This window comes from Alosa sapidissima, chromosome 21 (assembly GCF_018492685.1).
Source record: "Alosa sapidissima isolate fAloSap1 chromosome 21, fAloSap1.pri, whole genome shotgun sequence".
Taxonomy (NCBI): domain Eukaryota; kingdom Metazoa; phylum Chordata; class Actinopteri; order Clupeiformes; family Clupeidae; genus Alosa; species Alosa sapidissima.
In genome coordinates this window covers 29,429,147-29,445,026 of record NC_055977.1, presented here as the reverse complement: position 1 = coordinate 29,445,026, position 15,880 = coordinate 29,429,147, and the positions used below count along the sequence as shown (strand labels likewise).

General features: G+C 42.1%; 1 protein-coding gene across 2 annotated transcripts in view; it reads left to right on the top strand.

Moving 5' to 3' along the window:
* The first annotated feature begins 4,687 nt into the window (after positions 1-4,687).
* The window catches only part of ywhaz (tyrosine 3-monooxygenase/tryptophan 5-monooxygenase activation protein, zeta polypeptide), a 31,481-nt gene continuing 20,288 nt past the window's right edge, over positions 4,688-15,880 (top strand). Inside the window, exons 1-6 of one of the 2 annotated variants that reach the window (XR_006026192.1) lie at positions 4,688-4,813; positions 6,685-6,987; positions 9,671-9,794; positions 13,526-13,689; positions 13,871-13,966; positions 14,127-14,369. Coding sequence is in view for 1 of the 2 variants with exons in the window: in XM_042077067.1 (XP_041933001.1) it covers positions 6,697-6,987; positions 9,671-9,794; positions 13,526-13,689; positions 13,871-13,966; positions 14,127-14,186 (735 nt within the window). In the remaining variant the exon portion in view is untranslated. Of the gene's footprint in view, positions 4,814-6,684; positions 6,988-9,670; positions 9,795-13,525; positions 13,690-13,870; positions 13,967-14,126; positions 15,249-15,880 lie in introns of those variants that run through there. The other variant, XM_042077067.1, reaches the window with a different exon arrangement.

Genomic DNA, 15,880 nt, shown 5'->3' with positions numbered 1-15,880 from the left:
GTTATGGTCAGTGTCTGGCATTTCCCTGTTGTCACTGTCAGACAGCCAGCCTGGTCCTCTAGTTCCTGGTGAGGTGCAGAGTTCTGTCAGTGTTTCCCTGTGGTGGACATTATGTCTGCATGAAATTCCTCTTCTCTCACCTGACACATGTTCTTCCTTCCTCCTCATTTGACTATACTCACAAATGTCATGTCATCAATTGGGGATCACATACAAATGTCAAGTTTGTAACCGCAATGCCTTTTGGGTCCATCATTGTAAATGTGAAATTCTCTCAGAGTCCCAAGATTCCATTGATGCTTAGTAGATCAGCAAGAACACGTTTCAGGCTGAGGTGGGGTCAACACTTTACGGCTCAGTGGGGGAGGTGGCAAACTCACACAAGAGCTTAAGAAGCAGTCAGACAGGTTTGACAAAGACGAGGATCAAGAAAGAGAGTGAGACACCAGACAGGGACATGGGGCAAATGAATGAAAAAGAAAGCTCTGACTCATATCTTGCCCAGGCTCTTTTGACTCAACGGAACTTTACCAAGGGAACCAGGAGCATTTTATGAATTCCTTTAGGTTTTCACAATGTCATGTCAGAGTGACAATTAATCCAAAAATTTAGATATGAAGTCATTATCAAATAGTAATAAACCATATTCTCATCAGTAAATGCTCACAGATGATTGCATTTGTTTCAAATCCATCTCAATGTGTAGTAGTGTGGACAGAGGGAAGTCATATTGTGTGAGTTTATCCAAAGAAATGTTATTTTTCAGTGTTACATATGGGTATCTCACTATTATGCTGCCTGTGGTGTGTCAAATGCATAGTAGGTTTTTCAGATGTTTATTTTCCCTGTTTAGATCTCAAATGAATACTTTAACCCATAAAGGAGTACCGTCACGCCGGAAACGAACGTTCTAAAGAATATCTGGGTTCATTGAATTCAACATAGAATTTTAGAACCTTCAATTGTTGCGGAACTTAGAATGTTCAAAAACCTACACCTTTAAGGGTACATACACATTTATTTGGGGAGTAGAGAGCAGCTGAGGAGCCGCATCACTTATTTGACTATTCATTTGGCTATGTCACAAACTTTGCTTCATTATCTTTGCTGTCTTTAGGGCAGAAAACGACTCTCTTAAGATCCACAACTCGCAGGACAATCCAGTTCAACCTCTTGACAGTTGAGATTCAGCACAGATAAGCTGCTTTCCAAATGACATAATAGAGCCTCTTTCCCACCCATCTCCATTTTTTTTTACAAAATCTTTGGTTCCCACCATAGGTTTCTCATAGTCAAAACCTTTCCAGGTGTGGCAGGGGAGGTGGAGTGGGGGAACCCAGTTTGGCCGGACCGTTTAGCTCAGAGAAGCATTCCATACAGGCCTCTCTCAGTCTTATACTGTATGGATGACTGCTATAAATGCTCCAACTGTGACACATTTCTTTCTGTACGTTATATGCATTGGAATCTAGCCTACTGTATAAATGACATATCTGGAATAAGCTGTGTAAAATGGTTTGCTTTAGCCTCTAACACTGAGGTCCAATGAGAGCACACGTGACCAAGTGTTAAAAAATGGAACACTTTTTCCCCATGGTAACAGGCTGAAAGATAATAGAATAGTGCTTTTATTAGACATCCTCTGTCCTGTGCTCTAGTTTGAGAGCTTTGCCTGAGGAACACTCCACCACTGTTGATAACACTTCCTTGCACTTTTTTACATATATATTAGGAATTTTTTTTTTTATCTCTCGTCTTCAGCATTAATCATCTGACTATTGGTTCACGTAGATGGTACAAAAAAGCTTTCACTATAATTTGCAAGCTCATTGCAGACTTGTGCAAGGACATCTGACTCCATATCATGACTCAGACAGACTATTATTTGATGCATTTTTATTTCACCTCATTCAGTATTCTTCACAATTTGGCATTCCTTTACATATCTGAAGCATAGTCGAGTGTGGACAAGCCTTTAAGTGTCTAGTGTAGTTAAGCCTCTACACTCATGAAAAAATGAAGCTGTCAAAGAAAAGAGCATATCTACTGTGAAACATGGAGGATGCTTGGTTATGTTTTGGGGCTGCTTTGCTGTGTCTAGCACAGGGTGCCTTGAACCTGTACAAGGAAAAATGAAATCTTAAGACCAGAGGGCATCCTGGAGTGAAACATACTGCCTAGTGTCAGAAAGCCCAGTCTCAGTCCTAGGTCATGGGCCCTCAAACAGGATAATAACAGAAAACATACAGCTAAAAGTACCAAAGAATGGCTAAGAAAAAAACATTGAGCCACTGAGGGCAGTGAATGCTGAAAATTGCAGTCTGCAGGAGGCACTCTTCAAAGTTGAGATAGCTAGACACGTTTGTTCAGGAAGAGTGGGCCAAACCTTGATCAATTTAGGCTCAGAATTATAGAATTTGAAAGTATATGCAGATAGATATAAATACTATATTCATCCCGAGGGAAATCTTAGAAATTTCTGCTCAAAATTTAACTGGTATGGTCCAAGCTACACTTCCAGCCATTTTTATGATAATCGAGCCAGTAGTTTTTGCATAATCCTGCTAACATTAAACAAACAGCTAACCAACAAACTGACAGGGGTGAAAACATAATCTCCTTGGCGAATGTAATAAGCAATTATATTGACTGAAATGGGTATTGCAATATCGGTGAATCCCCACCCTCACCCAGTAACCTGGATAAAGTATCTTACTCCATTTACTGATAAGTGTGATTTATTGATAGAGTCTCAGAGTTACAGAGTTAAGGGCCAGTGAGGGGAGAAAATAGATGTTGTTCCTGTGCTCCTCTCACCCGCTGTGCTCCTTGCACCCTCCTTATGGGTAGTTTCTCCCCAAGCAAAACTGTTTGACATTTTTATTGGTTGCAATTTTTTCAAGTGTAATCATGTTGTAATTGTAACCTACATTGACAGGCAGGCCCTATGTTCCCTAGCCCTAACCCACCCACCCACACCTCAGACCCTAACCCTAACCTTAGAAATGTGGGAACATAGGGCTGGTGGAACATAGACCCCCATAGAACATAATGGTTGAGATAGTTGAAGCGATGTGAATCTGATTCTGCAAAAGATTGTCTAGATGTTGCTCTGATAAAATGGACCTGTATCTTTGTTAAGGAATGTGTAAATTGAGTTATGTTGTCGACTGCACGGCCCAGCCCTGTACCTTGCTCAGGCGAACCTGCAAACTAGGAGCATCTCGGATTGAAAGTCCGGTGTGCTAGCAAGGGGGCTAAAACCCATAAGTGCTAGCATCACTAGCATGTCTCTACAGTAGGTGTCAGGAGGAGGTTGACGTACTTAAAGCACAGCTAAAAGCTGGTTACTGGTACAAGTCATGTACTATGTGGAATGACAAGTCTACAGAAGCCCAGAGGACACACCATATGTTTTCTTTATTTCTGTTATTTCGAAATAACAAGCAATCTTTTGCCTCACATGTGGTATGAGAGAGAGAAAGATACTGCTGAGCCTGGCTTAAATGTGTGCCTTACAGCTTAGGACAGGTGTGTAAGCTAGTGACATCAGCCTATCAACCTAGTCAGTCTTATGCTTTTGAGACAACTCATAACATGAAATGTCTCAGTTCCAGCAGGCCTACAGTTTTTGTCAAAATCAGCCAATTTGGTTGTCTTGCTGTAGTATGCTCAGTAGGCTACAGCACTGGTGTAGCCTACACATTCCTGACTCTGTAACTGGGAAGCAAAAAAAGAGGCTTAGACTGATGCACGTTTTAGCAAAACATTTCAGGACCACAGAAGGTACTGGTGTAAACTGATCGACTGTTGATCAACCAAATTGAGCTAGCCAAAATTAGGTGCTGTGGGGAGTTCTAGGCATCAAATTGTCTTGAGCACAGCCACGCGGCACTCTTCCACTGACTTGCATTGACTTGCATTGACTTGCACTCTTCCACTGACTTGCATTGACACAGACCATAGGCATTTTTAAAATGTTTGTCAAAATGGTTGATTCTTCGCATTTTGTTGATATTTCTTGGTCATTTTTAAATGTTTTAAACTAAACAAAAAAAAAACCTACATCCCTGTAAAATCGTACCACTTTTGGTCTGCTGTTGGACCACCATCACCTTTAATTTAACTTGTTGTGAATATTAAGGGAAAACACATAATGTTGTTAAATTGAAGGAAGAAGTAACTAAATACATTTTTTCATACAAGTGTGATACAAAAAAGTGTGTTGGACCACAGTTGGCCAGTTGTCGGCAACCCGCCGGTCGACCTATCAACAAAATGCCAGCGGACCACCAGATATGTCCCCAGAGGGCCAGTAGTGTCCAGCCTCTTGCTATCTAGGTAGAAACCTTACAATCAATCAAAATCCATCGATTTTAAAACATCACATTCATGAACATGGAGAGAATAGGCTACTCATTGTTGGCCATGGAATTATAGTTTTAGCCTACTATGGGGCATTAGAGATCCTAAAAAGACCAAGCCTTTTACCCTAGTTGACCTGATTGACTGCAAATATATAGACAGTTTAATGGCAACAAACTAATCATATTTAATCCAGATTATGCATAAGGTTGTAGCTGACACAGAAAAAAAAACAATGCACGCTGTAGGTCATTTTTTCGAGCAATGAGGGCACGTCACACCTCACGTCGATCAACGGTTGCCTTGGTAGCATTTGACGTCATTGCTCCCAGCCCAGTCCCTGCTCTTGGAGCCTGTGATTGGAGGGAAACCCCGTGGATTTGAGCGAGACAGGCAGCTAGAAAGAATCAGCTGTGTAGCCGGACCAAGAATACCGTCCCAAACTCAGGTCAGTGCGGTCAAAATCATGTAATTTATATAATTCCAAATGCATAATATTTAACTGTACACGGTGATGGGTTTCCCCCCTCTTTTAAAAGCGCGAAATGGTTCCTTTAAATAATAGTTCAATGGATGCTAGATGTAGGGCGTAGTGTGGACAGCCTGTGATGCTTTCAAGCTTTTGTGTAAGGAGCGCTAGGAGTATCGTGGGCACGCAGCAAACAGTTCGATATTAACCCAGTCTGCATCAATAAGGTATATGGCTCACCGACTCGCCTCTCAGAGATTTATGCATAAAACCTACATTTTCTTTGGTTGGGGGCCTAATAGGTTTTATTTTAAATGTAGTCTCCGAATTCAGTTTGCCATTGTGGCACAGACAACGGAAGGATCCATGGTCTCATCACCATCAGACAGAACCGATGTGACCTGACTAGAAGCGGAGCGCATCTCGTTTATTGTAACGCATAGCTTAGCTAAGACGCTTTCAATGGGTTATGCATGTCCATGATTAAGATGCATTGTATGCACAAGGTAAATCTGACTGTTCTCCCGTTTTTCTTCCACGCACTAGCTACTCGAAGTCACTCATGTCATAAAAAATAGGGCGTTCATTTGTAGCCTAGCGACATCCTCGCCCTAATATAGAATTGACTGAGGTGATTCGACCACTGATGCAAACTTTATATCAATATCATATTGCATTTGTTTTCGAAATATCTTTGCCGGGTCGATTATATTTTACGGTGTAAATATGTTTGTGGTGTGTATCGTAATACTGGGCTGCAGTTAGGTTTCTGTTGAATAGAGTGTCTAGCTTCGGCTAGTTAGTGGATGCAAGTCACGAGGATGATTTTAAGAGGAATTCTGTCAGGCTATGTTGCCCGCAAGCAAGCAGTTAAATAAACAAGTCAAGCCTAGCCTACAATTTGTAAGGCCTTTCGAACTTGGAACCTCTACTGGCTAATCCATTGGAACAATTGATTAGTCGTTAAATTGTGGTTTATCTTTGTAATATTTTTCTGCGCTACCTACCAAAATGCAAAAGTATCATTTGGCTACTTTGTATCTTCGACAATAGATGGTTACATTCCACACAAGTTATGTCGACGATCTCACAGGTAGCTGGCGGGTCGAATTGGGTGTGGTACATAAGTTACATCCGCATATTTCACATCACAGCCACAATGTAGGATAGGCTAGTAGGTGGCCTCGACGAACCTTCCATGCTTTGAATCGTGGTCAGGAGGGAGCCTGAAACGGGGTTCTCGCCCCGGTATGTTTATAGTAACATCCCGTGGTGACCGCGGTTCCTTTGAAAAAATAGGTTGGTGTACAGCACGTGCTGTCATTCCATCGATGAGTCCGGTTGAAACATGGAAAATCCCAAATTGATTCCGAGCTGCAATTACGGAATGTCACAGAAGGTGAAAGACCCCGTGGGTGTCTATATATGCAAGTCGGCCAGAGTGTATCGATTTACTCCAGACCGGATGCGATTCTGTTCTTTTTCGGTTGAATAAATAGCTGGCTGTAGCCTAATACTAACTGATGTGAAATGGACCCCTCATCTGCACTACAATTGAATTGATGCGATGCCACTACACACGGATTCTTTTAGCATATTTTAAAGATGACTATAGACTATAAAGATGACTATAAAGAAGATATAGTTTTATATGTGATGTTAAGGGTGGCCTTATGCTGTAGGTTCACTACAAGTAGATTGAGTCACAGTAATGTTCAAGCCATGTCCCAGACGGTGCCTAAACGGGCACAGTACTGCAGTGGACCTGAGCATTTTATAAAAAAAAAAAAGACCTCAAACTTACCCCCTTCTGTCTTGTCTGTCTCCACATTTTACATACTCCCCTGTAGAACTCAGCAGCCATGGACAAGAGCGACCTGGTCCAGAAGGCCAAACTGGCTGAACAAGCAGAGCGCTATGATGACATGGCTGCTTCCATGAAGGCAGTGACGGAGATCGACGAGGAGCTTTCCAATGAGGAGCGCAATCTTCTGTCAGTGGCCTACAAGAATGTTGTGGGTGCACGTCGCTCCTCTTGGAGGGTGGTATCCAGCATCGAGCAAAAGACAGACGGCACCGACAAGAAGCAGATGGCACAAGAGTATCGGGAAAAGATTGAGAAAGAGCTGAAGGAGATCTGCAATGATGTTCTGGTGAGGAGAAGCAGATGTTCTCTGAGTAGATGCTCTCCCTGCTTTTTGACCAGATGGTTTTTTTTGTTTTCTGAGCCATAGCCGGGTCTGGGTGCTGGGTCTGGAGTGTAGTGTTGCAAGTTTATGTTTATGACCTTATTCAGATTCCACTAGTTAAAGGTCCTGTATAGATCCATATAATTTGTAGGTTAGTGAAGTTTACTGAATTTTTAAATTTGTCTCAAGACTTTTTTTTTTAGTGAAGGTCAGAGAAAACCAGCAGATGGTGCCCTACTCTGGAAAGGACATGGTTCTATTTTCTGTAAAGGTGACTGTTACAGCTGGGAACTTCAAAGTTAGTCAAGGATGCTTTAAGAGAAGCCATAGCATGGCTTTGAAAAATCAGTTCACTTTAGGTTTATTGGGTGTTTACAACTATTATTTGTTTGCACCACACATCTTTTCATACATCCTGGTTGGTAGCATAACGGATTACTGTGGAGGTGCCAGGAAGGAGCCCTTACCCTTGAATAGGGCAGTATTAATGTAACTCTTAATGCAGTACCACAATGGATGCCAGGCATTCGTGGGATTCCTTTCTTCTATTTTGACTGTGCCTGTAAAGAGCAGATATAATCCCAGAGGCTGGTACACTCACTACTGTGGAAACAAAGGAGTTATTTAAAAAGAGCACATGCCACAACTGAGGGGATCCCTTATGTTGCCTGCCATTGCCACAACTCTCTGACACTAACTTACTTTTTTCTTTCCAGTTTTAATTTATCCTCTTTAAGCTTTTCCAAAATTGGGTTATAATAATCTGCTCAGCCAAGCTCCACATTGTAGAACCTCCAAACTTGTCCAGTCAGGAGTACTCTTATGGTGATGCATAGATATATTCCTGAAAGCTACATGGCCAGTTCCATGTGTTCTGATTGGATGATCATGATCATTTGCCTACCGATGATTTAAGATCCAGAATTTGTTTTGCCCAATATCAATGTGAACATGCCAGAACAACAGCACTCCGGAGCATTGCCCAGCAATACTGCTCAAAAAGTTGCATATCAGTTGTGTATTACCGTCTTAAAAATATTCTATTGAGAACCTTTAAAAGGCAGGTGTTGTATTAAGTGGTCCAGATATAGCCTTTTTTATTTTGGGTTTTCCTCTGAGGACAAGGGGAACAAGCCTACATGGTGGTACATGTCGCTATATTTTAGGTAAGGTTTAACTAAGGTACATATTCTGAATGTGTATGGTGAAGGAAATGGAGACCGAAATGTTGTGTATTATCCTCTGTGGTGAGTCATTGAGTTATAATCCCATAGCTACAGTGTCGGAGGATCAGCTACTGCTCCACTGTTCCAGTAGCCTGACCTTCAGAGCTCAGGTGGGGGTCATTCTTCATACAGAAGAACTTGTGTGAGCATGCTCAGTGAGCGCAGTCTAAGCCCCCTTCTTTTCTTGACTTCAATACACCCAACTACAAAAAGACATACTTTAACAATCACTCTGTTAACTTCAGATCACTCAAAAATATAAGTAAATGTGAAATATTGTGAATGTTAGGTTATAGCTTGCTCAGACCATAAGTGCCTCACACATAGAACATGTGATAGACATATTAAGCTAATGGGAGTCATGGGATGCTCAGTTTGAAGCATTTTACAAATTGTTTAAGGGCAATTCCTATCTGTTTCTCTACCATATGCACTTTTAGGATTGTGAGTATTTTTGTGGACACCCTTGAGTCCCCCTCTGGCATTTTTTTGTTGCCATGGCAAGTTGTCTAGTGGAGAGGAATGCTTCTGAGCATTCCCCCCGCCCTCCCAGTAAGTCCCTTTTGAGTGAAGCAAAGTGGCCTCGCCTCTGCTGTCCGAATGTCTGCCTTAGTGCTGGCTTATGTAAGTATTCAAATCAGACCCAACTCCAGAGATCAAGATCCTGCTGAATTTACCATGACGGCAACTTTTTGATTGTCATTGATAATGGAACAGTTCCCAACTTAGTTCCCAACTCACAACAAGATGAAAGACCACACGCTTCTTTTCCTCACCCAGTCACCCCTAGTCTCTGTGACTTACCTTTCGTTGTCAGTTAGCGTTTGCCCAGGGTACGAATTCACTGGTTCAGTGTTAAGGTGGGAAGACTGTTTCTCTTCCTGGGTACAACATATCTTGTCTGAATGTGTGCCTTCCATTGTTAGGTCTGTGAAAATGGTCCAGAGTATTGGTGCTTGTATGTTACTTTGTGTCTAACTGTGGTCAGTTGAGTTACATCAACCTGTAGCTAAAGTAGAAAAAAAAAAATGTGGGGAAGTGCAACAGCCTCCCTATAGTGAATTCATGAGTCGATCAGGTCATCATATGAACTATTTTTTTTCCACAGCTCAGCAAAAGCGCCTTTGAGCCTTGTGGGGTTTTTTTTTGTCTTTCAATCCTGCCATGTTTTGTGAGCCTTTGGATTCCTAAACAGTCCCCAGCAGTGTCTGTGAAGAACAAGAGTGATTGTGACAAAGTCCAGAGTCCCCCAGTGTCCATTCCCTCCTCCTCTTCTGTCTCTTTAGTGCTGAATGAAAGAGCAGTTGTGTTTGGCGGGGATTCACTGCGTCTCAAAGACTAGCCTTTCTGTCATTGATATTTGAGAAAGGGGTAACTGTATAAATACAAGTAAACATGCTTTTTTTTTTATTCATTCACAGGATCTGCTGGACAAGTACCTTATACCCAGTGCCACCCCTCCTGAGAGCAAAGTGTTCTACCTGAAAATGAAGGGTGATTACTACCGCTACCTGGCTGAAGTTGCTGTGGGAGATGACAAAGCTGGTGAGTGCCCAAACCTTCACCCAAATACATAAACATACGCACAGCTTAAATCTGACGTCAAAGCTAATCATTTGTCTTAAGCTCTGCACGATTCAATACCATCATCTTAACTCGCCACCTCACCCTGTGTTTGGCAGTTTAATTACGGCCCAGAGTTAGACATAATATCCACATTTTTTGGCCAGTCATGTAGTGTTTGTGAAAAGGGAACATGTTACGCAAGCATATCCAGCTGAAGCTGTCGTCAGTGTGGGGCAGAGGGCATGACCTTGAAGGCTTGAGCATATGGAAGCTGTGTCAGCCATGTGTCATTATTAGCATCCCCCTGATCCATTTACTGCAGCCACCATGCAGGCATACACACCCCAGTCACTAGATTCATGAATCATGACTTTTATGTTTTGTGAGATCACATCTTCAAAGCAAGCAAAACCAGATAATAGATGGATAAATAGTAACAACATCCACAGATACTTATATGAGGATGGCATGTTAGGGCTAGAAACGTGATGCACATTGCACTATGCCTGATGCACAAGCGAGTGGCCTCACATGCTCCATCATGTGCTCTGCTGTCTTATTAAAATAAGTGTGGAAGGTCATGTGCAAGTGTGACACAGACTACAGTTTCTTGTGTTTTCCCCCCTGCCAAATCATTTTTTCCCAGCAGCTTATTGCAGACTAATGCTGATTAGAACTCTTTAGGCCAGAACTGTAGGTGCTGTGCTACAAGTTCTGGCATGTACGTTCCTGCTCCTGGAGTATATGAATGGCCTAGGGCACAAACATTTGCATTTTACCCCAGAACGGGTTGAACAGTCCACGGATTTAATAGAAAATGGTGATTGTTGCATCCCAAAAAAAGAATGTGAGTGTAACCGCCAGGCCAACCAAGCAAGAGTGAGTAAATCCCATTAAGCTGATAGAAAAAGTCCTGCTAGCAATAGACTGAAATAATGTTCCTTTGAAGCACAGATTCATGATTGAACATGCTCACAACTATATTACACAGCTAGTGATGGCAAGAAATATCAGTCCCTTTCACCCTTTGGTGAGTCTGCTGACATTTAAACTATATTGTATTAATTGCCATCTCAGTATAGCAGACTGATTCCTCACCCAGTGGGAAAGATAAATACCCATGCGGGTGTGTGGTAGTGAATCACTTTGCATATGAGGTGTGGCCTTTTACATGTTTTATCAGATATCACTGCTGCGTTTTCCATGTCGAGTCTGAATGGCCATACATTCAGCATCACAGGTCACTAGTGCCCGTCAAGCAAGTAAGTAAGATGAACGTTTTGCCTACTGAAGGGTTTAATTAAAAATGCAATAGCTGAAAGCTTGAGGGATGGGGACATTTCAATGTGTCCTCCGAAAATATTATATTATATAAGGTTCTAATTAAAACACAAAATAATAATTTAATAAATAAGTAAACTACTTATACCAATGATGAAGGTAAGGAGAATTAAACTCAAAAAATCTCAAAACAAGTGGAGTAATTAAAAAGTATATCAGTAAATCAGTTTCCAGCAAATACAAGTAGAAATGCTTCAACAAAGACCAAGAGAATCATATTGTGGAAATCCTACTCCTCAAAATCATGCCGGCGTTTGAACGCATCCGAATGCAATGGACAAAACGTGAAGTGACCCTCTTCCATCCGTGAGGGGGTGATGGTGCTCGGGGCGGTTGTGCCCTAGTTCTGGAGAGGACGACTTGCCGTCTCCAGGCGCCTGGGCTGACATCAGCAGAGTATACTCTCCTCTATGGCCACTATAAATAAATGAAGAATCCTCACAGCTGAACTACTTTTTCTCGAAGCTTCTGTCCCCCTTATTTAACCGGCCTGGAAGCAAAAACAAGTACAGTTGCAGTTCTACTGCTGCTCATTAGTTCTTCCTAATGCAGACCACAAAATAAACATGACATTAGATATTGAATGTAATGGTATGGAATGCTGAGAGATGGTTAGGTAGGGACTATACAGACTTTTGTATGCGCATGGCTTTGTTTTAATTAGTTATCATTGTCGTGAGGGTCACATATATTGGCCGCTATTTATCAGACCCCTTGGAATTTTGTGTTCCTAAAAATCTGTTAAAATAATGTCCTTCACTTAGCCTGACTAACGTCAGACCTCATCTCATTTTCTCGTATTTGAAACGTGGTTTACGAACGCCCAGAGCTGTTTATTGGCTGCTACGAATGTCTTATCAAATGAGTTTGTACTTAGCTCATAACCACTTCGGTGTGTTGTCATTGTCTTGCTGTCCCCCCTCCGTTCTGTGATTGTTTTCACCTCAACAAAGGAACCAAAGTCCATGGAATCCAGGCTGCCTAGCAGCGAGAATAAAATCACGTGCAAGGCAGCATGGGAAAACCCAGGCTGTCCTTCACATGCAAAATAACAGCAATTGTACTATTTATCACCACCAATAAGAGTTCATATGTTTTACCTCGAATTCCAGAGGTGAGGGACCACTGCTTAACCAGAATAACCCCACAGGTCTTCCCATTCGGCAAGTGGGCTGGATTTCAGCAGCATTGCCATTTTGGTGTGCCACACACTCCTGACCTACAACTGTCATCATAGCAGATAGTCTTGAACTCGTTGCCAAGGCAACACCAGCAGCAGCAGGTTTGAACAGTCAAATGGGGGGTGGGGCGGGCGGTTGGGAGGCGCATATATGCCTGTATGTAGTTGCTAGGCACCCATGCTCCTTGTGTGTGTGCGTGTGTGTGTGTTTTCACACACCATGACCACACTCATCCTTAGCTCTTGTGTGATATGAAATTCCAGACATGTGCCTCCCTGTGGGCATGGGGTGTGAGGCGTTCTTGAGTGAGAGTGGCATCATCAGCCTCTCCACCAGCACCCGTCTTCGAGCTTCCTGAGCCCTCTGAAACATTCATGTGTTTCTCTCAGCACTGCGATCAATACAGGCCGGCAGCTGCATGGCTGCTCTCAAGGCCCACGTGGATGAATGCAGACAGAGCTCCTGACAGAAAATAAAGAAAACCTTTGATAAGACAGTGGCACATGGTAGTGTGCTGGCTGTGGCAAACAGAGCGTTCGGCACTAGCCCACTGCTGTTTGGTCTAGAGTACGCTATGGTCCTTGTAGGCAAGTCTCGACACTCGGCAGCCATCTTGGATCTTGGTAATGCCCCAGGCAGTTCAATTGGGCAAACAAGATCAGGCTTGTATCAATTTGGAGAGAAGCATAACTCTTTGTAGGATGGTCTGACTTAAACAGTGTGTGAACATTTCCTCCATTCTCAAATAAGGCAAAAAAAAACCTGACAAGCCCATTCTGATCACACCAAATTTTGCAGTGCAACTATTGCTATCATAATGGTGGAAATAAACAGAATGATCAAGTAAGGCAAGGTAGATATGGTCTTCTCCAAAGACATATTTTTTTGTATGAAATGAATGAAAAGCTGGTGCTACATATTGGTTGAATTGGCAGGAGTGACCGTTGACTTATAAACCCAGCCTGTTAGGACATCACAGGTCAATTACTGAGGAAATTCAAACGCAGGAAGAATTTACACTTACAAAACACTTGACAGTTATTTAATGAGTGAGGTTCACTGTATCTGGCAATGTTGGAGATAATGTATCCACACTACAACCTCAAATGTCTGTATAGGGTTAGATTCTTAGAATTACTAAATGTAATGTTAAGATTACTAAATGTATTTATTTTTCCCCCCGAACAGCCATCATCGCAAAATCTCAAGAGGCCTACCAGTCAGCGTTTGACATCAGCAAGAGCAACATGCAGCCCACACACCCCATCCGTCTGGGCCTGGCCCTCAACTTCTCTGTCTTCTTCTACGAGATCCTGAACTCCCCCGAGCAGGCCTGCAAACTGGCCAAGACCGTAAGGCTGACAAAGCATTTGCATCTAGTTCTTTTTCACTTATTAAATGATGTGTTATGTGTGAAAGCAAGTGTTCAAGCTCCATTCAGCTAACTATTTTGGTTTATGTTGTTTGACTGAAATGAGTGTAGAAGACTGTTTACATTTCTCAGGTATCTGTAAAAACTTTTCCTTTTTTCAGGCTTTTGATGAGGCTATTGCAGAGCTTGATTCACTGAATGAAGATTCGTATAAGGACAGCACACTGATCATGCAGCTGCTGAGAGACAATTTGACAGTGAGTGGTTAATGCTTTTCCTCTGCACAACAAAACATTTAATGCCAGTTGTTTCCACAGAAAAGGGAACTTGGTTGAAAGATTCGGTTATATGGTTGTAATGCGTCATTGGTCTTGTATATCAATTGTAGTATTGATTTTCTCTGTTAATCTCTTGCAGCTGTGGACCTCAGACAATCAAGCTGATGCGGAAGACACGGAGGAAGGCAGAGAAAACTGAGTCTGCTCATCAAACTTTCCTGTCTGCTTACTGAGGCAAAAAAAAAGAAAAAAAATGAAACACTGAGACCATCATGGTTCCAGCTTCTTTCTCTTTAACTTCTCACCAGCCTCTGTCACTTGGATACGTGTATGTGTGCGTGTGTGTGTGTGTGTGTGTGTGTGAGAGAGAGAGAGAGTGTGTGTGTGTGAGCGAGAAAGTGTCTGAGTATGGAAGTGTTGGTGTGTGAGTGTGGATTATGATATGGGATGACAAGCAAGGGTGTTTGGGAGGGGTGGGATGGGTAGTGTCTGACCTTGTAGTTTTTGAGGCACAATAACAATGATTTGGGAGTCAGGGAGTCATACAGGGGCTAATTTTAGCTAGGCGTTATACATGTGCATTATACATATGTGAGACATTGATGCATCCTTTGACATTGTTGTTTAACATGTCTGTGGTTCACCAGGAAACACACATGAAACAGTACAGAGCCTGTAGACAGAACGAGTGTAAACGATTTTAGTTGAGCAGGGAATAGGTTACATTACGTTTTTCCTCTTTCCAGAAGAATAATGATAAATAAAACCAAAAGTAAGTCTGACATCATGGTTTCCATTGAGAGGGCTGGCGAGAGACATTCCATTCTTAGTGCCATCTGCTCAAGATCATTTCCTTACCTGGACTGACATGTCAGGGTTCTTTACCTGCTGTCTGAAATCATGAGACATAGAAAACCTGCAGTTAGTCGCAAGGATTCACCGCAGCTCAGTTCTGTCATTCGGATAATGTCCCTTGAGCAGTTTGGTAATATTTTTCCCATTAGCTTACTTCTATCTCCTGTTAGGGTTTATATTTTGTCTTTTTATTTTATTTTTTCTGTTTTCTTATCTTTTTTGTTCTTTTCCTTTGATATATACCCATTGCATTGTTCTAAGTTTGTAATGGAGGTAGCCATCTGGACGGGGTAGGTTTCATGTCCTTGGAATTTTCATACTGTACACCCAAACATAATTGTTAATGTCAGGGGAGGGGGTTGCAATGTAATTTCATGTATGTGAAATAAAAGAAAATCTTAAGTCACTTATCGCCTCTGCAGTGCTTCATCTTCAGCAAAAAAATGGGTCGTGTGTCCTCTACCTTCCTCTGCTCTGACGGTTTTTGCAATGGCCTTCCAACATCCCTCGTTATCATGCAGAGCAAGAACTGGGTCGTTAAGTCTCAGTGGGAAAATAATGGCTGTCATTTTGTGAGCACGTGTAAAGGCTTGTGGGCCATGCACCAAATTTGGAAGGGAGAGTGCATTCCTGAAGTGATCTACCTGGAGTAACAGTGTGACGTGATATATTTTCAGTTATTTGTTCATTATTTCATGTAAAGTGGACTCACGCCCATTAGTTTTATGTTGTCAGTACACTTGATGAATGCCAAATGCCTTTATAAGCACCATTACCTTTCACTTTCCAAAGAATCACAAATTCTTCAAATGGTGACCACACTTGGTGCATTTTTATAGCAGGCTACTTGACTAAATAAACAGGAGTACAACTTAAAGAATGTCAGAACCCTGATTGCCCACATTTCCATCGAGACAATAACAGGACCACAATCTACAATGCCTTGGGGGCTGGTCAATGTAAGTTTGGGGGGAAGGGTGATCTCTCATTGGGGGGGGAGTGGGTCACATGCCCAGCCAGTAAAATGTGAATTAAAAA